The 26,843-nt window shown below is 36.7% G+C and overlaps 1 protein-coding gene across 1 annotated transcript; it reads right to left on the bottom strand.

Moving 5' to 3' along the window:
• Positions 1-16,789: 16,789 nt before the first annotated feature.
• LOC127496054 (paired mesoderm homeobox protein 1-like) lies at positions 16,790-22,345 on the bottom strand. Its single transcript, XM_051863640.1, has 4 exons — positions 21,656-22,345; positions 19,208-19,383; positions 18,838-19,019; positions 16,790-17,868 (listed from the first exon to the last, which is right to left on the bottom strand). Exons 1-4 carry the CDS (start codon positions 21,900-21,902, stop codon positions 17,736-17,738), a joined length of 738 nt encoding a protein of 245 aa, XP_051719600.1. The 5' UTR covers positions 21,903-22,345; the 3' UTR covers positions 16,790-17,735.
• Between the last annotated feature and the right edge of the window lie 4,498 nt (positions 22,346-26,843).

Below are 26,843 nucleotides of genomic sequence, written 5' to 3'. Positions count from 1 at the left end.
TCTTTACACCAGAAAGGTGAAGGCTACAAGAAGATCAGCAAAGCTTTACTTATCAGTCAATATACTGTAGCAAAAGTGGTACAAAAATTTTAAAAAAGATGGAACTGCAACCATCTCACAGAGACGTCCAGGTCGTCTACGGAAGTTAACACCTCAACAGGAGTGTCTTCTGATGAGAACGGTTGAAGAAAATCGGCATGCAAGTTCACTGCAGTTATCTAAAGAAGTAGAAAGCCAAACTGTGGTGACTATTTCCCGTGACACAATACAGCGTACACTGCAGAGGAATGGCATGCATGGGTGCCGTCCACGAAAGAAGCCTCTCTTAATGCCCCGGCACAAAAAAGCCCGCCTAGAGTTTGCCAGGGCCCATGCTGACAAAGATGAAGACTACTGGGACTCTATACTCTGGAGTGATGAGACCAAGATAAATGTTTTTGGAACTGATGGCTTCAAAACTGTATGGTGTCGCGAAGGTGAGGAATACAAAGAAAAATGCATGGTGCCTACAGTGAAACATGGTGGTGTCAGTGTCCTTATGTGGGGCTGCATGAGTGCTGCTGGTGTCGGGGAGCTGCATTTCATGGATGGCATCATGAATTCACAGATGTACTGCTCTAAACTGAAAGAGAAGATGCTACCATCACTCCGTGCCCTTGGTCGTCGTGCACTTTTCCAACATGACAATGATCCTAAACACACATCTAAGGCCATTGTTGGATTTCTGAAGAACAGGGTGAAAGTGATTCAGTGGCTCCTGATCTGAACCCAATCAAACACCTATGGGGAATTCTGAAGAGACAAGTTGAACATCACTCTCCATCCAGCATCCAGTCTTTGAAAGAGGTCATTCTTGAAGAATGGGAAAAGATAGATGTTGCAAAATGTCGCCAACTTGTTCATTCCATGCCTAGAAGACTTGGTGCTGTCATTAAAAATCATGGAGGCCATACAAAGTACTAGATATAGTAGTTTTTGTTGTGGGGTGTACTCATTTTTGCATCACCCTAATTTGAGTAAAACTGAAAAATGTGTAAAAAAAAAAATAAAAAAAAAAAAAAAGAGAGGATTTTACAACAAAAGGCCTAAATTAACACTAATCAGCCAAAAACAGATGGACACTTTGCAGAGTTTCTTTTCCCTGTTCTGTTCTATTTATTTATTTATTTATTTATTTACAATTTCTTCTAATCAAACATTTGGTGCATAAAACCTCTGCTTTATTACTTGTTTGTCTTTTCAGAAACTAAGTAACAGTCGCTAGAATGTTTCATAGTTTCAAGTTTAAATAAATAGAATATTTCAAAGTTTAAATAATTGGAATGTTTCATTGTTTAAAGTTTAAATAAACATAATGTTTCATAGTTTCAGCACTTCAAATACAGAAGAACTCAACTTTGACTTTGCATTTAGACGTGTTAGTTGAACTCATGTAATGAGTTGAAAGAGAGGTGAGTAGAGTGATAAAACATCATCAGCAATAAATGTAATAGTTGTCATCTTCATTTATTGTTCTCCAGTGTATTGATCAGTTCACTCAGAGCTTCCAGTGTTTTATTACTATTTTAAAAAATGGCTATATTCATTTATCACCATATTACATCATCTGGCACTTGAGAAATGTGTCTGTTTATTATCCATCAAGCTACTTTGTCCAAGACTATAAATGTTTGTTTTCATATCCAGAGACAATCAGTGTGGATGAAGTACCGATCCAAAAGGAACACCATAGACTTTCAGGGTCAGTTTTCAAAAGTCACTGTGCAAGTGCACATTTCAGTGTCACAATTGTGTAAAACAGCACTGGTTTAGGCTGAAAGGCATCTGCAACTTAAATGAGGGTCACCATAATCCAAGAAACAATAACTGCGTCCGAAATCACATAGTAGGCAAAAACAGTATGTGACAAAAAAAGTATGTTCAAATTAACAGTACTCAAAAAAATAGGCAAAAATTACCCAGATGACCTAGTTCTTCTGACGAGATTCTGAAGTCTGCATAAAATGGACACTATCCCATGAGGCCACAGGAAAGGATTCGTGAATGGCAGAGAAGCGACGCAACTGACGCTGACAGGTCACATGATTATGACAACCATGGCGAATGTAGCATGTCTGGATTACATTCATACTATACACATTCATACTACTATTACATACTTTTTTTTAGCAGTCGTGAAGTAATTATTCAAAATATGTACCTACTCAAGAGAGTATGCGATTTTGGACGAGGCCCATATCTGGGAATTGCCTTCCATATTATGTTTGAAACAGATGTCCAAATCAACATGTAGCCTAAGAGAATTTAACTTTGGGAGAATTAGAGAACTTGTATGTAGAATGTATATGTAAATTGTATATGTAAAAATGTATATGTAAATTAAAGTAGATTTAGCACAGTAAATTTCCCGGTGTTAAATTAACACCGCACAGTGTTTATATGGGAACCATCAGCAGTGTGTTAAAAGTAACACCGAAGCAGTGTTAGAGTTCATTAGATACTTGATTAATTGAGTGATGATTGTTCGATTATTGAAGACACCTGATGATAACGAGCAGAATCACTGAATAAACTCAAGAAATACAACTTTCCAACCACAGCCTTAGGCCCTGTCCCAAATGGCACACTTCTATGCACTTTCGGTCTTGTGGACTTACAATGGCTGCCGCGTGCGCGTGTCCGTTAAGTCCACGAGACCGTAGGTTGTCCCATTTGTCAATTTTAGGCTTCAGAAGGGTGCTCGCGAGCGCCCCCTTTGCGGCCGATATGCGCCCTCGATGCGCACTTCTGCTGAGCCCGCACTGGTGCGAGCTTTGCAGCAGACTTCTTCCCGACAGTCAAAGCGCCGTTACGTCACGAAATTGCGGACTGGTAGGACGTGAGTGTTTAGGGTGCCATTTGGGACAGGGCCTTAGATGAAATCAACTGAAAAGACATTAAATCTCTCTTATTACAAACCAGACTGACTTAATTTTTGTCATTCGTCTACAGTTCTTTTTGAGAATTAACAGAGGTTTAGATGTTGATGTTTTATTGAAAATGTTTGTGTTTCCTTTATTTGGGTAGTTTGACTCTTCACTTTTTGTTTGTGGTCTTTGTAACAGTGTTTGTTAAAACATAATTCATTGCCTAGACAATCAGATGATAAAGTTTTAATCATTGTAAAGAAAAATGATTGATTAAACTCATAACTGTCCAAAAGTAGTGCACAGATCAGACATTCCAAATTTTGATTTTTAAAAACATTTTGGGAAAAATGTTTTTAGATACACACAGACATACAGAATCAGCATATGGATCTCAACAATGAGTTTTATACTATGGTGACATGTCATCAGTTGCTTCGGTGTTACTTTTAACACCCTGCTGGTTCCCATATGAACACAGTGCGGTGTTAATTTAACACTGGGGAATTTACTGTGAGAAAAAAAAGTGGAAATTATTATTATTTAAATGTATTTAATTAAAATTGTAAATAAAAAATAGGTAAGATTAAATCAATTATATACATAATATTTTGTTACTTTATTAATAATAATAATTATTATTTCAACTTTCTGGCAAACAGTCATGAGAGAGTGACTGGCAATGACAGACCCAAACAAGCTGTCAATACCACATCAGTGGTTATGGAGCGAGGCAGCTCTCTTCTTTAGATATCTCAGCATACTGGACCTCTAACCACCAGAGCCTGGGAAAAACATGAACTTAGGGGTGCTTTCCAAGAATGACATGTATTCTTTCCCCTTCTTTAACATGATTCAGGCCCCAAGGCTTGATTATCAATGACTAACATGATCATATTTCCAATGGTTGATTGTGAATCTCGTCGGACCATGTTGGTGCCATATGTTACAAATTGAAGCCAGAATTCAACATTCAATGCTAAAATATGCTACAAACAAAAACACTGGGAAATTAACTGGAATATGTCCATGAATAACTAGACAAATGAATAATCAGACATGAAATAAGTCTTTTTAAACTTTGCATAATATTTAACTAATATCTAGTAGAGATTCAAGAAGAGAGGTTTGGATTTGGTCACGCATATCTGTGTCATCTAATGTCTCTGTTGATGTGATTTAGTATCAGTGCTGGCTGGAACTGACGTGTTTTATTCACTGTGGCTGCGGCAAGTGAATAAAAACAAGAGCGAGAGACAGAGAGAGAGAGAAAAGGATAGATAGAGGGACAGAGAGAGTGTGCGAGAGAGGAGAGAGCATGCTGCCACTGGATCGGTCACACCCACCACGTGTGTTGTGTTTAGACAGCTGCTGTTCAAATGACCTGCCTGTGGACAAGAAACATGCACTCCACGTAGCCGTAAATCATCTCTATTATGGAGTTGGTAAAGCTTACAGAGATCTCTGCAGAGCACTTACAGAATAATAATTGTATCTTCAAAGTATAGTGCCATATTATACTCTGACACGCAAACCTACCTCATTTGATTAGTTTGACAATCCTCTAGGTGCTTTAGGGTAGTTTTTCAGTAGTTCGGACCATCAAAAATGGCTTTTACACAAAAGTTCAATAAACATGAAGTTGATATTAAGTAACTTGCGTTTTAGACAGTTATGCAATAGTTCCAAAACAAGGTACAGCAGCAGAAACAACGCACTGTCTCAGGGTATGTTTACACGACAACGATATGCTTAAAACGGAGAAGTTTTCTGCGTACTAACGACACCATTGTCAAAACGATCCCCATTCACACGGATCCGCGAAAAAGACTAAACGCTGTATTCTGCTGCCAGGCCAGTAGATGGCGATGAAACACCATAGACTGAAATTGTAATACGCATGTGCATGACGTCATCGTTTCCACAGATTCGCGTTTTTGTTGTTTACACGGAGACCGTTTTCAAAATCTTGCACTTTGAAATCCGTTTTCAAAAGCTTGCATTTTCAGGCACCCAAAACGCCATTGTCGTGTAAATGAACAGCCAAAACGCATTAAAAGTTTTTAGTTGAAAACGGTGTCGTTTAACTGCCCCTCAGTCGCGTGTTCCTGAACAAATCGTATAAAGACATTGTCGCCACCTACTGGCATAATGTATCACGACAAAAAATAAAAAGTCTTAATGCTGTTGGACTGGAAGCACTGCTCTGCTAATCAGATTTTACATAATCTTGTACAAAATGTCTCATGTTACTAACATAACCTTGGTTCCCTGAAATGAGGGAAAGAGACATTGTGTCATCCTATGACACTATAGGGAAACACTTTTCTCCTAGAAGTACTGAGGCCAGATTAGAATAACTCTGTTGCACCATAATGGTGGGAACGCCTCATGCAGCGCTGAACAAAATTTCCTCAGAAACTTTTGACTGAATAAGGCACTCACAAAAACCCCGGAGACGTTTCCTTTCAATATTGGTTTCTTGACGTTGCATCATCCTATGATGCTATGGGGAACATAGTCCAATCACGGCGTGTTACTGCGAAGGGTGCTCAGCATAAGCGGAGCAAATGGCCCTATAAGTACAATGTCTCACATTAAAAAATTCTGCATACATGCAAGATACAACTATCATAACAAATTGCATATCAATAAATGTCTCGCAACAGTATGCTTCCGGCGTTAACAGACAGCAGTGGAGACTACCGAACATAGTTGAACACCAGCGTTTTGGTGGGTTCGGTGTAAATGGGTTGGCTAAGTGGCGGCAATGCCGGTGTCATGACAAATCGGGTCTCCCTTACTCTCAGTTAATGATTATTCTAAGTAAATACGAATACATTTAAAATACCCATATAGCTTACTATATAATGCATTTTTCCAATCAGGCTTCCGTATTTTTAGGAGAAAGGTGTTTTCCCATATAGCGTCATAGGATGACGCAACGACAAGAGACCGATATTGAAAGGGAACATGGCTATGTTGAGTGTTTTCCTGCCCTCAAACTGGACTGTATTATTAGTATGTTTTGAATTCAATCCATAGTTTGAGAAAAGAGACAAAAGACAAAGTGGATGAATGTAATAGTTATGTAATTTTAATAACCAACTGAACTGTGCATAAAAGAAGGAAAAAAGGGGCCTACTGTTTGTTTATAGTTTTATAATAGGGTCAAAGGAGGTCTTTAAACCACTGGCCTACACTTTTATGGCATAATTTTAAACAGTTTATTAATAGTGAATGTAATTTTTGGAAATCAATAAAACTACATTTGAATGCTGAAACAAGTGGCCTTCACTAGCAAATATGCATTATTTGATTTTAGAATCAATTATGTGAAAAGTACAGGAGGAATTATTTGAAAATGATAAACATGCATACAGTACCATTACTGAACAGTGTATATTTAGCATCTGTATTATTGTATTACTTCATACTTAGGACATAGGCCATGGGCTATGAGGTTACAGAGCATGCTAGATGCTGCTACAGTACTTAGTGAATACTATATATATATATATATATATATATATATACTGTATATATGGTCATCCTACAAAGCACAAAAAACCAATGTATTCCTAAGAGTCACCAGCAGCTCGCTTCGGTGTGTTAATATTTGCCCCAATTTTGGATAATTTGTCATTGGCTGGAGTTCGTGAGGCTGATGAGGAGCTGATCATGTGACATGAGGCTGAAGCCAGGCTGGGCTTCGAGAGGGGAAATGCACAGCATTCCTCAACGATCCCTACTGAGGTCTGGCTGAAAACCGATAGTCCTGATGTACAGCGCATGGCACGGCTACAAGGGCCAGATTCAAACAGCACGGCACGAAAGAACGATTCAGAACCCCTCTCTACCACTAACATCATTTTTCTTAATTCAGTTTAACTTTAAAATGCTATCCAGAGTTAATTGTATTTATATGAACCTTGAGTATGGAGTTGAGAATGATGGTTTAAGCAAATGATTTTTGTCTAAATTGCATTTAGCCCAGCTCTGTTCAAAGCTACCACACCTCTTAAGCATTGTGAATTTGTATGTGTACACGTTTGTGTGTGGGGTTTTTAATGTGTATGTGGTGTTTTAATGTGGCACATATCCACCAGACTGTTAAAGGCATGGAAGAGTGTTTGTTAACATTTGTAGTGTGGGAAAAACAATAGTTTCCTCATACCTCTTTCCTTCCATTCTGTGCTGTGGCGGAGAAGGCTAACTGATTAAACTCTTTAGTCATTCTGTGGACTAGCATGATGATGGAAAACAAAAACCCACGCCTTCACTCTCCACCCTTTAAGTGGTCTTTCAGCTATTCCCCTTGATATTGTAGTCAAAGTTTCCAGATTTGGGGAGGGAATTCTTTCCACTCTGAGTCAAGAGGCAGTACAACTTCCTTTGCAATTTAATTCGACGATTGCGTTAGGTTGGAGTTGCAAAGGGGCGGTGTTTGTGCGGAAAGAGTGGCAAGCAACATCTTGAATTAAACTGAGACAAACACTGGCAACATGTTACAAGTTCTCATGAAAAGAAAAACCTTTGAATGTACTTCGGAGGCAAATGTAAGATGTGTTTGAAGTCTTTTTTTTTTTTTTTTTGTATTGCATTCCATTGTAAGTTTCTAATGAATATACCTTTTTCCTTTGGTTTCCTTTGTTCTATACTTAAGTACAATTTTTTTCCCCATACATCATTGTATTTGTACACTTCCTGAAAACTACTCATCTGATACTAACATCCCCTTCAAGGACTTGAGAACCCAAAGTTTTATCCCTAATTAGGGAGGACTGGAAAATGAATTAGGGAATCTTGTAAATCTAGCATGTAAATAAAACACACATTGGAATCCAGTTGTAGGGCTTGCCGCGGTTGCCCACCAGTGTGTTTGTGAAATACTCTGGCACAGATCCTGATCAACCCTAATCAAAACCAAATGAGAGAAAGAGAGAGTGAAAGGAAAAAAGAGAGTAATGGAGAGTGGGAAAAAGCAAAGAGAAAAAAGAGAAAGGGAGAGTGAACATCATTAAAATACTATCCAAAGCAATTACCAGCAGATTTAAAACAGATGACTCAAGCATGTTTTTGTCTTACTAGATCAACCAGATTAATTTCTGCACATTATTTTTTTGTTTACACAGGCTTTCTAACTGCTTCCTGTCTGAATATGATAAAAGTGAATGAAAACTATAGGTCATTAATGACCTGTGGTCAGAGATTTTCCTGTTATTATGATATCATGGTGAGTCTGTAACAAGTCAACATATGACATAATGAAGTTTGCATACTACAAATCCTAGTTTAGGAACCTTTGCTTCATTCATTTCTTTTGATGCTTAGAAAATCTCTTAGACTACTTCTTAACATAAATAACATTAAAAAAAAAAAATGTAATTTTAATATGTTAATCAAAATTATATGTAAAACATGCTGCATAGAGGGAAACTGGTGCAAACCTAAACAGTAGAAGATGCAAATCAGCACTGACTGATTCACTGTAATCAGATCTAAAGTGTTTGATAATAGCATTTAGAATCGTGGAGATCTTCTCGCCACACTGCCAATTAGTCATAATTGGTAATTGGAAAGCTAAACTTCCGCATGCTGTGAGAGTGCTGCCAGAAAGGAAATTGAAGGCAGATTTTCCACGGCCTCCTGACCAGACCCTGTTTGGAGAGAACACTCACCGGCACATGATGTTATAATATTAAATATCTCATTAGTATGACTGAACCCTTAAATGGATTTCATATCAAAGTTACTTTGAAAATGTAGCAATTAATGAATTAAAGTAGCTCGAGTTGCTATTACTAGGTACAGTACTACGAAATAGCTAAGTATATTAACATATACGAGGTGTCAAATAATAGTTTAAAAGTTTGGGGTCAGTACGTTTTTTTGAAAAAAGTCTCTTATGCTCACCAAGGCTGCATTTATTTGACCAAAAATAGAGTAAAACAGTAATATTGTGAAATATTTTTACATATTAAATATTATAGTTGTTTTCTCTTTGTATTTTCTAATGTGATGGCAAAGCTGAATTTTCAGCATCATTACTCCAGTCTTCAGTGTCACATGATCCTTTTAGAAATCATTCTAATATGCTGATTTGATGCTCAAGCTTCTTTGAGGAATGGAAATATCAAAAGAACAGCATTTATTTGGTATAGAAATTTTGTAACACTGTAAAATGTATTTATTTTGATCAAATGCCATAACAAAACCATTTTTTTTTTAAATAACTAAATAAAAAAAGTGATAAGCAGCATTTAGTTATTTTGCTATAATATTGGGGGAAAAAACCAACAACACAGGGACTTCCTTAATCAGGGTTGACAGCATTTTTATTTTTTCAGAAAGATGTTTCTTCAGCTAAACAATCGATATGTTATTAAACAACAATACAATCCATTTAACACTGTACTTCTATTCTTCACAGCCTCGTTTATTAAAATGAATCGTCCACTAAACCAACTCATAGAAGCGAATCCTCGGTTCTGTTAGAGACATTAGAAGTATGTTTTGATTATTGCTGATTTATCATAATATCTCTCAGTTGCTTTGAGGGTATAGAAGATCAGGGTAATTTTCCTGGGCCTGCTTGTTAATAATCGAATAATCTATTGTCGATAATTTTTTTCCAAAACAAACTTGACAAAGTGATAATATGCTAGTTCTCCCGAATTCCCTTTTGTAAGAGTGAAGTTCTTTGGTCCAGTGAGGTTCGTAATTAAGCGTGTAAATCAGTGGAATTTTTTACCTGCAGCAGGGGGCTGATTGTATTGAATATATGGATGAGTTATGATAAGCAGCACAATAGCAGCCTTTATGAATGAGTCCACTTAATCAGCCTGGGGAGGAAGGTGCAAAGCCTCTGGGACAGATGTATAATATCACTACTTCCTTCCATAAGCCTGTGCTGCAGATTTATGGTGTGGCTACTTTGTTAGAAAAACTCTCTCATGCCGTCTTCCGCCCCAACCTGTTTTCCTTCTCCTGGAGTTTTAGTGTAGTGTTGTTTCCTTCACTTGGGGAAAGAGGGAGTTGCCATTAAAGCAACAGAGAAGGAAAGGAAAACTGAACTTCAGTTGGTCCACATGCCACAGAGCAGTTGGATGGTTTACAAACATGTTTAAAGGTGCACAGTCATTTTTTGTTTATGCTGTGCATATAGCACCATCTTGAACTTACATTTAGTGCTATGGATGCAGCATCACACAAAATAAATGTTTTCAGCTATACTAATGCCATCATAGAAGTGCACTATTCGTTGTCAGCCATGATTGTAGTGATTGAAAATGGCAGTTGCAGAGATAAAGTGAGCAGTTTTGACATATGTCGTTTCTTTAAAAAGGCCAACATGAGGTGACCCACTCAATGTAAAATAAAACAGTTTTTATTAGGCTACCGTTTATTAAAGGTATACTTTGTAACTTACGCCCTTGTGGTTAAAAAAACAAAACTGCATGCATTTTGCGGAAGAACATTGTTTTGGTTATGCTTCGGATCTGCATGTAGATCTATAAAAATCACTGACACATTGAACAGAGTGCCATCGTATTAACCATTAAAGTGCCCCTATTATGCTTTTTCGAATATTAACCTTCATGCATGTAATGTAGCTGTCTGTGAATGTAAACAATCTGCAAAGCTGCGAAGCTGAAAGTGCACGATAAAGTTATTGTCTCTAAAAAGAAAGAATCGACTCTGAACCACCTACACTGTAAAAAGTAATATGCTATATCTACTCCGCAAAATTGTGGCAACAGATTACAAGCAATATTATTAATTAAATTCAACAAATAGAATTGAGTTAGAATTAATCAAATTAATTGTTAAATGTAAACCATTTAAAATGAGTAAAATTTAAGTAAAATTTAAACAAAATATCTGAATAACAGACAGATGTCAATGATGAATGAAGAACTCTTTATTTTTTATTGCCAACATTGAAGACACCTGATGATAACAAGCAGAATGACTGAAGGAAAGAGAAACACATGAAGTAACAGAGGTTTAGATGTTGATGTTGATTTTATTGTAAAAGTTTGGTCACCATTATGGTGATTAGTGTTCCATTTAGTTGGGCAGTTTGACTCTTTGCTTTTTATGTCAGTTTGTGGTTTTTGTAATGATGTTTGCTAATTTTACACATTTTAAATATTTGACTTTAATTTGATTAATTCTAACTCAGTTCTTATATGTTGAATTTAATTAATAATATTGCTCTGTTGCCACAATTTTATTGAGTAGATAGAGTGTATTACTTTTTACAGGAGTTGTCAGGAATTTGAATCCCACTTCCATGACAGGTACACATCACTGGGTAACACATTTGCCTAATGCCCGCCTATGTTCTACGTTGTCCGCTCGAAAATAACTTGACCCACCCTCAAACACTACAGCTATTCGTCTTGTGTACATGTGGAGAAGACGCTGCTTTCTGCTCTGCAAAAGCAAATTGACTTTGTAAAAACTTACAAAGGATGAGGATGTGAAGAGTCAGTTGTTAAAATTACCAGTATAACCTTTTGAGGATTCACAAATCTCCGTGAGCTCTAAATAGGATTTACTAAACACGTATCCGTTAAAGATGGGTCAGTATCCACTTTATTTGGACCAACTTGCTCCTCAGAATCACAACCTGTAAGTATGATAGTAAGTGGTAGACCAATCACAACAGACTGGGCCATCTGACCAATCAGAGCAAAGCAGGCTTATGGAAAGGAGGGATTTAGAGAGACTGAATCATCATGAGAGTCGTTTGAGAATCATTGAAAAATGTGGTGATGTGCAATGTATATTATGAGAAAATGAAAGCATTTTTTTACCTTTGATGCATGTAAATCTGTTACATGAGACCTCCAAAACAAAATTAGTAACCTTCAAAATAGCATAATAGGGACACTAAAACTAAATCACAGGACAATACTCATCATCAGCTAAACAGATGATGCCTTACATGCTGATGTCTCTAAATGTAAATTATTTTAAAGAAAAACGTTTATTCTCAAAATTATTCTAATCCAACTATTTTAGATACACAAGATCCAAAATGGAGAGAGATTTAAATATTTGAATGCCCATGTGCCTCTTACAGCTATTAAATATTTTCAGATGTATATTTCCCCCAATATGGATCATTTACATTTTCCCCCTACTTATTCACTGGCTCTGAATGTACCTGAGAGTGATCAGTAATGAACCGTGACAGACTCTAACATGAGAGCCACATCACTGTTCACATGCTGAGGAAATGAGAGTCAGACAGGTCCGTGTGGGGAGGTGCTGGTTCAGAAGGTTTCCTCCTCTGGGAGAGAGCAGAGAGAACAGAGACTGATCGAGCAATGTTGGGATTGTTTGCTTTGATGAGTTTTGGGTCTAAACTGCTCCAGAGGGCATTATGAACTAGAGATGTCCATTTCAACTAACTTCTCATGAATGCAATTTGAAAGACTTCTATTAAGGAAAGGAGAGGTTGTTTGAGGACAGACCTTTAGAAAAACAATTCAATTTTAATATGTAGTGAAATACAACAGATTGATCTGACAGGACCATTGCTGGGGCAGCGTATCTCATCAGGTCCGGAGTGACTTTTTTTGGGGGCTCTCAGAGCATATTTTTCAATGCTCAGAGCGATCATTTTCAGGGCTGATAGGTGTCTGTGTGAGAGGTGACCAGTGTTTTGGACCATTTCATCTCCAGCATTCATCATTCCTGAAAAATGTAAAACAGTGTTCAAAGCCTCATAACTTCCACAATCTGGAATACATGTCTTCAAGGAACAAAGCTACTTTTTTCCAAGATGATGCATCTGTTTGGTATTTGATGAATAGATATTGTGATATATAATAATTTATTAGAACAGCAAATAGATTTATTTTATTTTTTCTGAATGGGCCAAGCTCAAGTTGTTTGTGAATGGGCCATATCACAAACAAGTTTATTGAAGTTGTAAAACTGTCATCATCTACTCACATCGTTCCAAACCAGTGTGCTGTTATTTTAAGTTGTGTTCATATGCAGAATTCAAAAATAATGTGGCATGTTTGTTTAACTAAAACTACATTACAGTTTGGTTATGATTTGGTGTCAGTGATATTGACACACAATTTTTATATCTGGACGGGAATGTCGACGAAAGCTTTGGTTGGGGTGAAGATTATCAGTGAATATTGACTTAATTGGAGTAGAACTTAAGCATCAGAAGACTTGTCTTATATTGCATTTGGTCAACTTATACTTTCATGCACTACAAAAAAAGTGTGTTATGAGCATGTCTTATTTTTTATGTTAAAATATTTAAAAATCCATTAAATAATTCAAAAATCCATCCAATAAAAACAACTGAAATTAATTTCATATTTAATTATTCATTTAAATATTAATATTTTTCAAAATCTTTGAAACAATATAAATGTACTTGAGAAGCAATACTGCATAATTTAACTTATTTTCAGATAATGTATCTTTAATATAAGGGTATTTTATCTTGGCACAGTCAGATTTTATTCCGTGTTATAGTGTTGATTCCCAAATAAATGTATCCTGTTTTCAATGATTTTAGGCATTTTTATTGGAAGATATGTTTTTTTTGTTTTATTTTGTTTTTTTACTCATTAAGAAGTTGTTTTTGCACTGTGGTGTTTTTATGGTTTTTTAATGTTTGACAGCCCATGATTAAAATGAATTGTTAAATGGCAAGAGCTATGTAACTATTCTTCCAAAAAAACAAAAAAACAAAAAAACTAGCAACACGGTTTGAAACAATATGTTTAAAAAATCTGTAATTATATATTTTAATTAAAAGGAGCATGTTATCAGTATGATACCATAACCCATGTGGTCATAACTAGAATTCTTTTTATTTACATGGTAATTGTATTGATTTTCTCTGAGATTATCTCCAGAAAGCACAATAATGTTTACTATAATGAGCTATAAGAAAAGTGGCATTTTCAAAGGTAACAGCTTGAGGAGAGATCAAACCGCAATTCCAGCCAACACTAGTTTAACTGAACCCCCACCCCATTCTCTTTAGCATTCTCTCTCTCTCTGACTGTCTCCTTCTTAATGGGCTCCAGATGTGGAGGTTGATGGGGGTGAGCTGCTCGCTTGTCATCTGTGGAGCTGTCCGTCCGTGGGGAGGCTCTGTCAGTGGGCTGCAGGGTGCAGAGGGATGTGGGGGTGGGGTGGGCGTATGATCAGGGCTGCTGGGGCTCAGGTTAGAGCTAGACGACATCTGGAAGCACTTGGGGTCAGCGAGCCCAGGCTGTGAAAGGTAAGATGGACGCCCAGGCAGGGGGACAGAGGAGACAACATGAAAGTTGTTTTTTCAGTCTTTTCTAGTGGCTTCCTCAAACAACTCTCCTAGGGACATGAGCAAAGACTTTTCATTATTTATGAAATCAACAGTGTGAACAAACATATATGAGCATAGTAGCCCACCCGAGAACATTACAGGATAAAACTTGCGCATGTTTTAGAGTCGTAAATTCATTCTTAGGTGTTTGGTTGATGTTGGCGCGAGGACAGTAACAAATCCGTCCAGCTTTCTGCATGTATCATTAAAAATCCTCCAACCAGAGACTCACTTTGTTAAGGAACCTTTCAAGGCCCATCGACCTTGATATAAATGGTTCAAAGAGGGTAGTGTCAAAAAAAAAAAAAACCTGTAGAAATAGGAAATGGCTCCCTCTCCAAAGTGAACATCCCGTATATTGCAGGTCCTCAGAGAATGGCTGTATTTGGAAAGGGTTTGACTCATGAACTGCTTGGATCATAAAGATTCCGCTGTAAATTGGCTGGAACGAGCACAGCTTGTGGGGAGAAGCCACATTAAAGGCATCACAAATGGAATAAAAACAGGAATTTTAATATAGATGCATCATTTAAGAAAATGCTCAAACTCGGATCATTGAGAAACACAGTTCTTGTCCATCACTGCTAACTCGGAAGAGGTCAACTAATCGGGAATGCTCTCAGTCCTAATCTGGACTTCTTGGATGTGAAGAGGCTGTTGCCAACTGTATTTAAAAAGCCTAAGGCAACAATTTATTGAATGTTAAACAACCTTATCTTCCATTAGTTTTTAACAGTTGGAATAACACCATATATTGAAACTCTTCAAAAGTTCATTTGGGGGACCAGTCCTGTATTCTGTACTGTTTTTTTTAAATAAATAATAATTTTAAAAAATCAATAGTTGAAATGCTACAAGTGAATAGTGAAAGTACAATATGAAAAATAATTAGATTTGCTAAAGATTACATTAAACAGCTTTATCAAATGTTTATGTTTGTACAAACTTTTTCAAAAGTTTGGGGTTGGTATGATATTTAAAATGTTTTTGAAGTGCATTTATTTGATAAAAAATAAAATCAGAAACATTGTGAAATATTATTACAATTTAAAATAACCATTTTCTATTTTAATATCTCAAAATGTAATTTATTCTTGTGATGGCAAAGCTGAATTTTCAGCATCATTACTCCAGTCTTCAGTGTCACATGATCCTTCAGAGATCATTTTAATATGCTGTTTTGCTGCTCAAGAAACATTTCTTATAATTATCAGTTGAAAACCGTTGTGCTGCTTAATATTTTTGTGGAAACAGTGACATTTTTTTTCAAAAGAACATCGAAAAGAACAGCATTTATTTGAAATAGAAATATTTTATAACCTTTACTGTCACTTTTGATCATTTTAAATGCATCCTTGCTGAATAAAAGTATTAATATCTTAAAGTAATAATCTTACAGTCCCCAAACTTTTAAACAGCATTGTATATTAATTTTAAGTGAGCGTTAGATGATGGCAAAGGTAATCAAAATGTAAAAATAGAGTAAATGAGCATGCACAATAAAATAGCCAATATCAACTAATACAATAAATAAAGTGCACTAATTTAGTGCACTGACATCTAAGATATTCAGCAATGCTGTGTGAGAATCTCATTTTATCCCACAAAACATGATGTAAACAAATTGTTGGCGCACATTACAGTGATGGCAGCTGACAGATTTCATTCACAGAGCTGAAAGACAGATGAAAAGAAAAACAACTCACCGGCTCACCCCCTTCCTCCAATTGACTGTCTCTGAGGTCATTTGAGGTCACATGTAATCAGCAGACCAAGGGAGCCATCAGGTACATAAACAAGCCAGTGTCAGCCATTCAAAAACAGCCCGAGGCCACTTAAACTCAAACGATCGCTTCCTGTGCCATAAACAGACTGTTTTGAAAGTAAACATTCCTGTTCAACAAAAAATTAACAGCGCCGGCCCTGAAGACTGCTTAAAGGAATCAAAGTTCACCACGCGACACCAAAGTCTCCATCATCAGGTAGTAAAAAGCAAAGGCTATTTTTCAGAACGCTCCTGTCAGCTGATTTTTCTCTTCAGCCTTTAAAACGCTTTCAAATCCAAAGCAAATACACAAGCACTTTATTGGAAGGATAGCTGGCAGGAGAAGAACAACAGCGCTAGAAGTGTTTGGAGCACATTGTAAATGACCAGTTTGATTAGCTAAATTTTGTAGTTTCATTGCTTTTGTTTACCCTAGAAAAGAACAGAGTTGAAAACGGGTGGAGAGGAAAAGAGCCGCAGGAATTTCTGCAAAGCTTTCTACGGGTTCTCACGAAACCCCCAGGAGTCCCGACAAAGAGTTATTTTACAGTTTAAAGGTAGATGTTCACACTGAGAGAAGGAAAGAGTAACAACCATCCATGGGAGCCCACAAACACACTTTGAGCAGTTTAGCTTTGGAAAAGCATGCATAACATCTTCACTTGAATCTCTAACTCTCACTACTCTTGGGTTTCTCAATGATTTCACCTGCCTTTCCTTCTATTACGTAATGGTGTAAATTCAATGGGCCAATAGTGGGAGTACGATTTTCATCTAGTTTTATTCTAAAACACCTCTTCTGAGGCTATGCGTACATAATGAAATAGGAATTGATATCTGAAATGTGGAACTGCTGCCAGCAACAGAACAAGTGAATCTTGAACATAGTTGTAGTAAAAACATTGTTGCAAAAGAAGTGTTCTCTGGCAGGCCATAGACATTTGAGGACACTCTAACCCTGAAGCGCAACTGCTTGGACATCTTTATTGCAAAGGAATATTACATGTTTAGATATGTTTAGACAATATAAATGGGTAAAATTAACAAGGCTCCAAATTCATTACTTACATATATGGCTAGAGTTCTGAATATGCCAAAATGAACAAATAACCCCGGCATGTTTTAAACTGAAAACAGTGAAGATTGATTTTAGAGTACGGTAATAAGGTAGCCAAATTTCACCCAGTTCCAAATTATCAAAATATCCAAATCCCAATTTTGTGGCCTCAGTGCATAGTTATGAGTTCCAAGGAGAAATCAAGGGGGAAATCCTAAAAACTTCCCAGATGTCCACAAGATTGTAGTATATGGATTCCGCAGAGGTCATCAAATCCCTGTGGTCGGCAAAAGTCTCAAGAAAGAAATCTATAGTAAGCCACGGTCTTCAAACGGGATGACCACACTCATACTGCCACAGTGAGTGCGAACAGAGAAAGTTTCCATTTTGTGCTTTCCAAAACCGAATTTTCCCACATGTCATTTTCCCACATGCCAAGAACATGACAGTCTTATGTAAATCATTGGTTTAGGAAAGCTCTGTACCTTGGAGAAGTTCTCGTTTCCTTGTAGAATTGATGGATAAGAGTTAAACACATATAGGATGACAGAAAACAACATTTACGTCAATAGTAGGGGGCCAGTTTTGTCGGGACTTTGGGATTGCTCTCTGACATGTGGCTCAGAGTCTCTGACAGCCCTGCTGTCCACTTCAGTTGACGGTGGGTACCTGGTTCAGGCTGTATTCTTTGGCCTTCAGTCTTAGGTTGGCGATACTGTTGGCCATATTCATGCCCTGGGCTGTGTTGTTGTTAGCGCATGATGGAGAATAAGTTGCCATGGCGCTGTAAGGAAGAAGTCAGGATGAGAGTTCACACTTTTCATTAACAGTTAAAAAATATTAAAGATTTGAAATGCATGTTCTCTCTCTATTCATTTTATTTACTGGGGCAAAAATTGTTAATATGTTTTTGATGAAAAACTTAATTCCTATGAATAGCATTTGTGGCACCACATTTCTGATTTCAAGACAATTTTTTAATTTTGTAATAATTAATACTTTTAATAATTTTCACTCCCTTAGTTTGAAAAAAAAAAGATGTTTACAGCAACTTTCTTATTTATGTTATGTATCACTGATGTAATTTCTGTACGTGGAGTTTGTAGAATTCAGCTCCAACAGTGCTTTATGGATAGTTACGCAGAATTACATCTACGCTTTTATCCAAAGCTAGTGACAAAGCAATTATCGAGTAACACTTTACAATAAGGTCCCATTAGTTAACATTAGTTAATGTAATAACTAACATTAAGCAGTACATTTATTACAGTATTTATTCTTTTTTGTAAACGTTAGTTAATAAATACAATTGCTCACTGTTCATTTTAGCGAATGTACATTAAATAATATTAAAAGATGCTATTTTTCATTGTTAGTTCATGTTAACTAATGTAGTTAACTAATGTGAATCTTATTGTAAAGTGTTACCAATTATTTTAGAGATTAACATTGTATACATTCCCAGGGAACTGAACCCTTGACCTTGAGTCGAATGTAACTTACTAACTCTCATACTAACACATTTAATGTTATACTTTTCAAATGGTTGGATAATTGAATATTTAAACCATTTATTCACAAATATACTACTTTCATTTGCATTTTTAGATAAATGAGGGATGGCAATATTACATTCATACTGCAGATGCTGTCCATTTTCAATAATTTGTAAATAACCCAGAATATTCTTATAACTTCTGCACAACCAATGGAAACACCAGCAGAGGCATAAAAATTGAGATGGACTTCTAACCTGTACGATGGTGAGCTGCCCCAGGACAGGTAGTCATTGGGTCTGGGAGCGGGTCGTGGGACAATAGGCTGCTCTACGGCTGTTACTTCTCCTGAGAAAGTCTTGAGCAACGAGGCATTTTTACTGGCCAACATTGCACGTTCATTTCGCCGAAACTTCGCCCGCCGATTTTGAAACCACACCTGGATAATCATGAAAGGTGCTCAGTTTGACAGTGTGAAGAGCAGCCATACCATCATAATGGAGCACTGTGTTTAGTTTCAACTGAGAAGGTAAAATACAAGGATGTGCTACTGCTGCATCCACATGATGTGACGACAGTGAGCACGATTACATTCTGTAGACCAGGCTAATATAAAAAATGGCTAACCTGCACTCGAGCTTCAGTGAGGTTGACTCGGCGTGCTAAATCCTCCCTGACAAAAGCGTCGGGGTAGTGCGTCCTCTCAAACACTCTCTCTAAGGCCTGCAGTTGGCTGCTGTTGAACGTGGTCCTATTCCGCCTCTGTTTACGCTTTTTCTTCTCCTCTGAGTTGAGCTGCTCATCTGCAAACACAGAGATTTAATAATGACATGAATATCCCCATTATAGTCTGTAGGCCTACTCAATAAACAACCTGGAAAAAGGATATTAAATTCTTAGGATTATGCTTAAGTCAAACTAGTAAATGGAAATTCAACCCAAAGTCACAAATATTTCTTTGAAAAACTGGAAGTTTATAACTGTTTAATGGACAGTCGGCTTAATGGGATGGAGCTGCAGAGAATTAATACAAATTATACTTAAGGCAAAAGTGATGATCCTTCCTAAAACCGTATGCCAACCAAACCGTGTGTAAGCTAGAACACTAATTCTTATTTATTAAAAATCTGCAAATTTTCTCCAATTTTTTTCCAATACATTTTCAACACTCACATTTTAAGTTAATAAACCCGCTGGGTCAATATAACCCCAGACCCTTATCAAATTGTTTAAAAATATGCACAATTAATATTATTTTTTTATTTCTTGATTTTTCATCAGGTTTTGTAGAATTACCCATCAGCCATAATGTACATGAAATAAAACTACATGTATCAGTTTCCACTATTTATCCATAGTATTTGATGTATCTATTTTCTTCTTTCTTTTACTTTCTTTCTTTCTAAAATTATTCTGGCTTCTTCTAGTAGTAAAATGACAATTATAATGTCTAGGGCTTTTTTGGTCTGGGGAGAAACAGATAGTTGCAGACTCACTCCTCTTTTGATACATAAATCAGTTCTTAAATCGCTCCATAAAACTCCCAGAGAGGGAGAAAATACCCCAGTGACGAATTGATTCGCCCCAATTCCTCCAAGGCCGTAAAGTCAAAAGAAAGTTGAAAGAAGAGGTTATCAGTACTGGGCCCAGAGCATGAACAGCTCTGCTTGTGACAGCTGTGTGCTTGGTGACAACGAAAATCATCTCGACTTTATCGTCTTTTATCAGCTACTATATGCGCTTAGACCTACATGAAATTTGTCTTCATTTCAGTTATGGTTATTCAGAGATAATTTATCTTAAAATAGGTCTAGTACATCTGAATTCACAACTGAAATGTTGCGTAAATTGTTCAGGATTTTTTTTTAACATAGTCCTAAATGCCCCCGAGTAAATCGTGTGGTTATTGGCCTAATTTTATTTCTCCGACGTAGCCTACGAAATACACGCCCAACTATTAATTTTTATTTAGGCCATACGTTTATTTAGTTAATTACTACAAATTATTTCGTTTTAATCCTCGTGTTCAAAGAGAGAGATTAAAAATTGTATGTGCAAAAAATAAAGCCCATCATGTAGCCTAGACATAGGCTAATTAGCCTATAGCTTTCGCAAAACAAGTATAAAAATAAACGAACAGTTTTGTTAAACCCTTAGTTTGGAAAAAATGTACACGGTCTAACCAATTTAGTGAATTTCATTCAGTAATTCACTGAAACTTTGGACTAGCCAACTTCTTTAAATCTGAAACGTAGATTTTTTTTCATAGGCTCTAGAAGATTTACGATCTATTTCCTATAATGACTTTGCAGATCCGAGATCACTCTTGCCATTGGACTCTTTGAGAAGAAAATATAAAAACTGGCTGACTGGTAAGTCTACAGTCATGACAGCCTGCAGAATTACAGTCTGAAAGTTTACAAAATTATCACTTTTCTGTTCAAAGTTTAAAATTATGTTTTGATATTGTTTTATTTTAACAAACCTTAATAGGCCTATCGAAGAAAACTAGGCAGGCCTAGCTGTAGGCTATTTTTAGGCCTATTGTTTAAACAAGTGAGTTTAAGTCTGGAATGTCTAAGCAACAATACACTACCTACAATTAATTACATGTCTTAATTGCTAACTAAACGCATATGGAGTAAATGAAGCAGAACGCATTCAGAGTTGGGACTCTTGTAAGGCCAATATGCATCCTTCAGTAACGCCATCCTTCAGTAGCTACTGATGTCTTGTCACTTATCTGCTAACGTGACCGTTTTCTGCACGCTACGGTGCTAATCACATCTATTACTTTATGTGTAGGGTGTTCATACTATAGTAGGCTATAAAGAATATTAGCTTGTACAAATTCATTGCATTTAATCAACTGGGAAACCCTAAACAGAAGTAATGTTAATTAACTTAATATTCAGTTTTTGATGCACGACTTTTTTTAGTTGAAATCTTGCTTAGCTATAATTATTTCTTATTAAATTAGAAAAAATCATTAACTGCCATTCTAATACTTAAATGCTGCGAATGTTTTGAGTAATTAAAAGAATTTCGGGGATTATGTGCTACTCGTGCACTTACTCTCCTGCTGTGTCGTGTCGCTGCCGCTGGTCAGTCCCGGAGACTCCTGCATACTCCTGCCCGCCTCTCCTACGCTCTCCTCCGCTTGAGCTCCCACCATCTCCCGCGCCTCCTCCAGATCCAACAGGTGGCTCACGGAAAAGTTCTTCTTAGCCTGTAAATGATCCTGATTCGCGGTGATCGGACTCTCCAGTCGGTTAGGTAGCGTGGCTTGTCTGTCCATTACATGAGCATAGCTGGAAGTCATGACGCAAACTGACGAAACCCAAGATATCCTCTACATATAACCAACATGGGTTAAGTCTTGACCATAAACAATCACTCTATATTCGACAAATAGATCGATTTTGATTTCTGCATCCGTAGTTCAGTGTCATATGGATCCAAACAAGCGTAATTATCAATCTTTTACTCGACAATCATGCGTCTTTATGGAAAAAGGCATCACCGAAAGATATCTCCAAATTTAGAACTCCAAAGTCTTCGCCTTTTACCCGACGACTCCCTCTTAGTTTCTGCAACTGGGACTTTCTCCTCTCATTCCGAGAGTGAGGGAAGGAGTTATCTGGCGAGAAAGGTTTGATGGCACAGATGAACGATTTACGCCCAAGAGTAGGAGGTCGGACGAGCCTCTCTCAGCTCCTTTCTCCGGTACTTCAAACGGCACACACTGGCGCTGAGGGGGGAGCCTGAGAGCAAAATACATGAGCATTTGAAGCCCTGGGGAGGGATGATAGACATACAAGAAGCCCTAATTACGTGGCAATGTTTTTTTAGTCGGCGTTTCTAACGTTTAACAAAGTCATATCTCTTTTCTCCACCCCTAACAACCCCTCTAAAAAACTTAATAATTAATGGGTCAACGATGTGATAGTTTTTTGGGGGTTCAAATATGATGAACATGGTATACATTTCTGAATTAAAAGTCATTGATATTTATTTTGGGTTTAAATAAAATATATAGTCAAAGACTACATTACACTACATAGCTAGTTTGTCATCTTTTATTATTATTTCTTTAAAAATAAACAAAGTTTTTGTTGTCATAGGCCTATTAATCCAAACCAATAGCATAACCAACATTTAGGAAGCCATTTTTGTTGTCATGCGTTTTTTTTTTTTTTTAGATCATATTTGTTTTGACCTTTTTATAAAAAAGCACATTTTGTCAAAAAACAAAAAAACAAACAAACAAACAAACAAAAAACCTTATAGCCTACTAATTTAAAACAAAAAAATCTTTGTCGTCATTTTTTTTTTTTTTTTTTGGTTCAACTTTTGTCCTTTTATCATCTCGAAAATCATTATTTGTCAATGTCCTTTATTTCACAATTGGGATTACAAACTGAATAGACAATGTCTTGTCTACAATGTAGTGATCATCACAATCACTTTTGTTGCAAGCTGAATAAAATAGTCTGTAACCTTATCTACTAAATCACAAGCTGTGGTGTCTTAAAGTCAAGTTTGAATAGGCTAAAGGGACAACGGTCTTGTTAAGCTTAACTGATGTTAAGCTATATTAAAACGAACACTTAAAATGATCAAAGTTACACACTGGCAAAGCTCTTATGGGTATCGCGCGTCCTGGTGTCAGTCCATGATGTGACACTAAAATGTTGTTCTTTTTGAATCGGTTTACAGAGGATGTCGAAGCATTGCGTGCGCTTTTAAAGAGTCTCTTGACAGGAGGGGATCGAGCTCTGCATGTGTCGCAGTGACATGAGTTCAGGCTCCAAGCTGCCTCCGTCAGCCTCCTATAGGTCTGGGAAAAGAACACTTGATGCCATCAAAGGGGCGCAGATTGAATCCAGATGTGCAGTGCCTCTCTCGTTCTTTCCGTGCATTTAATTAAGGAGCTTGGATTGAGGAGATCTTTCTTCATCATTAGTTTTCCCCCAGGATCCCATTTCTCCCTCGAAGCCCAGCTCGCTGCCCTGTGCCAGCGCAAGGCTTTGCTTTTATTATTATTTTACTCTGCCCATAAATCTGCCACATATCGAAACCTTGAATCTTTGTAAAGAATGAAAGTTCTCGCTTCTTTGAGGAATACAGGGAAACAAAACCAGGCCCGTCTAGTTTACCAGCAAGAAAAGTTTTAATCAGCCTCCATAACATGTTTTTCTTTATGAGCAGGGCTTAAGAGTAATCTGAATATGGATGAAGAAATACATTATGCACTAAAACAAAATTACAGTAATAAAAAGTCAACGTCTAGCGACCTCTATATTTTTTCACGAAAAGTAGGCAATAAAAAGTAAAATTGTAAAACGAACTGGATAAAGTAAAAATAATAATCTACCCTGAAACGATAAAACAATAATTGTTTGCATAGAGGAAGAAAAAAAAAAAAACTGCAATAAACGCATTGATATTGAACAGCTGTCATTTAGTTATAGTAGGCTAAATGAACTTTATTACAATGTGGTGGGGTTTATTTTGAGGACAACACTTGCCCTGCATTTATTATCGAAAGAAATAGAGGTCATGATGGTCACACTGACAGCAACAAATAATAGTTGACATTGACAATAAAACAATTGAAACTGAAATCAACGCAAAACATATTTGCATCTTGTCATGGCTTGTAGTGAGTTGTCAGTCGCATTTTTGTTTGTAACTTGTAACCCAGAATAATTGGAAAACCAATACAGATGTCAATTTGAATTAAGTGAAAATCGCATAGGCATAATCGAAATATTAATATATGCCTAATGGTGATATTTTTTAATAATACGGTAAGGCAATTTTAAAACATGATAGCAATAGACATAATTTAGGTGATACATTTTACCTAGTTTAGACTTAGTTTGGTCATGACAATAGCCTAATATTAGTCGTAAATAATGGAAATGAGCTATTATTGTGGTTATTATTGCTTCAGGAATTTATGAATAACCTTAAAAAATTCGGTCACATGGGAACGTTATGCATTCCAGCATTAGCCTACATAATACGAATTTGCTCCAAGTAAATAAATAAATAAATAAAGTAGGCCTAAGTAGGCTAAGTAATTAGGAATGACTCATTTTAAACATTTGGACTGATATATATATTTGATCAGTAATAATGCATAAGTAATTAGGTAAAATTAGGTGAATCAACACCGTGTATAATGTATTAATATTCAAATTCGTTTAATTTAAAAAATGTCTTTTTCTTTTTGTCCCCTTTGTCGGCAACACGGAGGACAATAAATTTCATGAAAGCAACCCTACACGGATCATTTTTCACGAGGATCATATCACATGTCCATAGGATTATTAAGGGATCAACTGGCGTTCATTAGGATAATTATTATGATCAGACTCGAGGATCCTCTCGTAAAAAGGGCTCGTGCCGAACCCTTTGCATCACAAACATACATGTGCACACCTTATACAACATTTGTTTTCAGCATCGCGACATTTTCTCATAACATCACGTTACTCATAACATGTGTTTGTCTAACGAGCAGCAAGAAAAGAAACAAGGGCCTGACAACTACAGTGAAGGCGTATCATATAAACAGATGTACATGCACTTTAAACTATAGTCGGCATGTGCCCCTCATTGAAGAAAAAACAAAAACAAAACAAACTTTTGTTTAGTTTAAAAAGTCCATAAAATACTATAAAAATCAGTTAATTTGGAGTTTAAATTTTTATAGCCTCCCTTTACAAATATCCAAAGTGAACTCTTAACACGGTTTTGTTTTCTTAGGCATTACTTTAAAACTAAATGCAAAACATTTTATAAACCGCAATTAAATTTCATAAATGTCTTTTATTTCAAATGATGCAGCTGTTCTGACTTTAATACAAAAAATATAAGAGATATAGATGTCTATAACTTTCCCTTACACCGCGCGAAAAAACATGTCCAGTAGTTATTAATGATTTATTGTAATCCAATTATTTAACCCATTTCGTTTACATACTGTGTCAAAAGCTACAATCTATAACTAATGCGTGGCCAGCGGCGTTAGTGCTCTGTATTTATCACACAGACTTTTTACGTCTCATGTTACACACTTTTACAAGTTGTCTGGAGAGGAACCCCACTAAATTAAAAGCAGATCCAGAGGAATGCTGCTCTATGAAGATGAACTGTTAAAACACATTCTCATATACACGTCTAATTATATCGCTTATTTTTTAAAACGGGCATATATTAAATTATTATTAGCCTAGGCCCATCAGTTTTCTTTTAATGAGTATATTTACAAAGATGAACATGTAAAGCACCTGCCTTGAAATTGTCTCTTACGAAAAAACTAATTATGAGGATATGAATGTAAATTATAGGCTATAATCTTCTGCTCTCATCTAATACTGTGGCATTTGCAAACTACATTTTCAGTCTACATGAGGACAATGTTAAAGGAAATTAGATTAGACTAAATGAGAGCCAGGAATAAAAAATAAAATAAATATATTAAAAAACGGAAAAATGGTGATAAAGCTTCTAAAATGTGTTCTGGCCAGTCACCACTCCAAAAATGGTACTTTACCAAGACAGCCTGATCAAATTCAAAACTTACAGGAAAAACAACAGATCCCACACAGAGATCAGTCTTGCGTTTTGCTATTCTCTGACCTCACTGCTGCAATGCAGAGCAACGCTGAAACACAGCAACAATGATCGTTTCCCTTATCCTCTTAGTTCATGATATATTGATCGTCTTGGCCTGGAGAGCAGCATTTAAGCACCACCTCTTCACATTCCAGGGACCTCTTGGGACTTAAAGCTGTTTGGAAATTAGGCTCATTCTTATATTAACCCTTTGACCCTGCCGGCCGACAGACTGAAGCCGTGAAAAGGAAGGCCAGAGTGGCTAATTGATGGCCATCGCTGAGGGGAGAGAGCATGAAAAGATAAACAAAATTAAGAGCAGTGATGAATATCACCTCTGAAGGAGCGAGAGGCCAGGAGAAGTAGTCATTTATTAATGGGAAGTGTTAGGCTATTAGCCCAGTTATTGAGTGATGGGCCAATGGCAGGGCCTTATTGCAGGTCCTCATGGAGAATTGCGATCATAGACCGTGATAGGAGTTGTGTTGGTCTGCTTCAGCTTTTCCCAAACACAGATGTAAGGTGACTGTGCAGATTGCAACGCTAATCCAATTTTCCCTTATTTGTCTATTAAATTCTGATTTTATCAGCAAGCTAGTTCTGAAATCAGAGCCTTATAATTTCAGGAGAGAAC

The sequence above is a fragment of the Ctenopharyngodon idella genome, chromosome 15 (genome assembly GCF_019924925.1).
Source record: "Ctenopharyngodon idella isolate HZGC_01 chromosome 15, HZGC01, whole genome shotgun sequence".
Lineage (NCBI taxonomy): Eukaryota > Metazoa > Chordata > Actinopteri > Cypriniformes > Xenocyprididae > Ctenopharyngodon > Ctenopharyngodon idella.
This window is presented reverse-complemented; position numbering and strand designations above follow the sequence as displayed.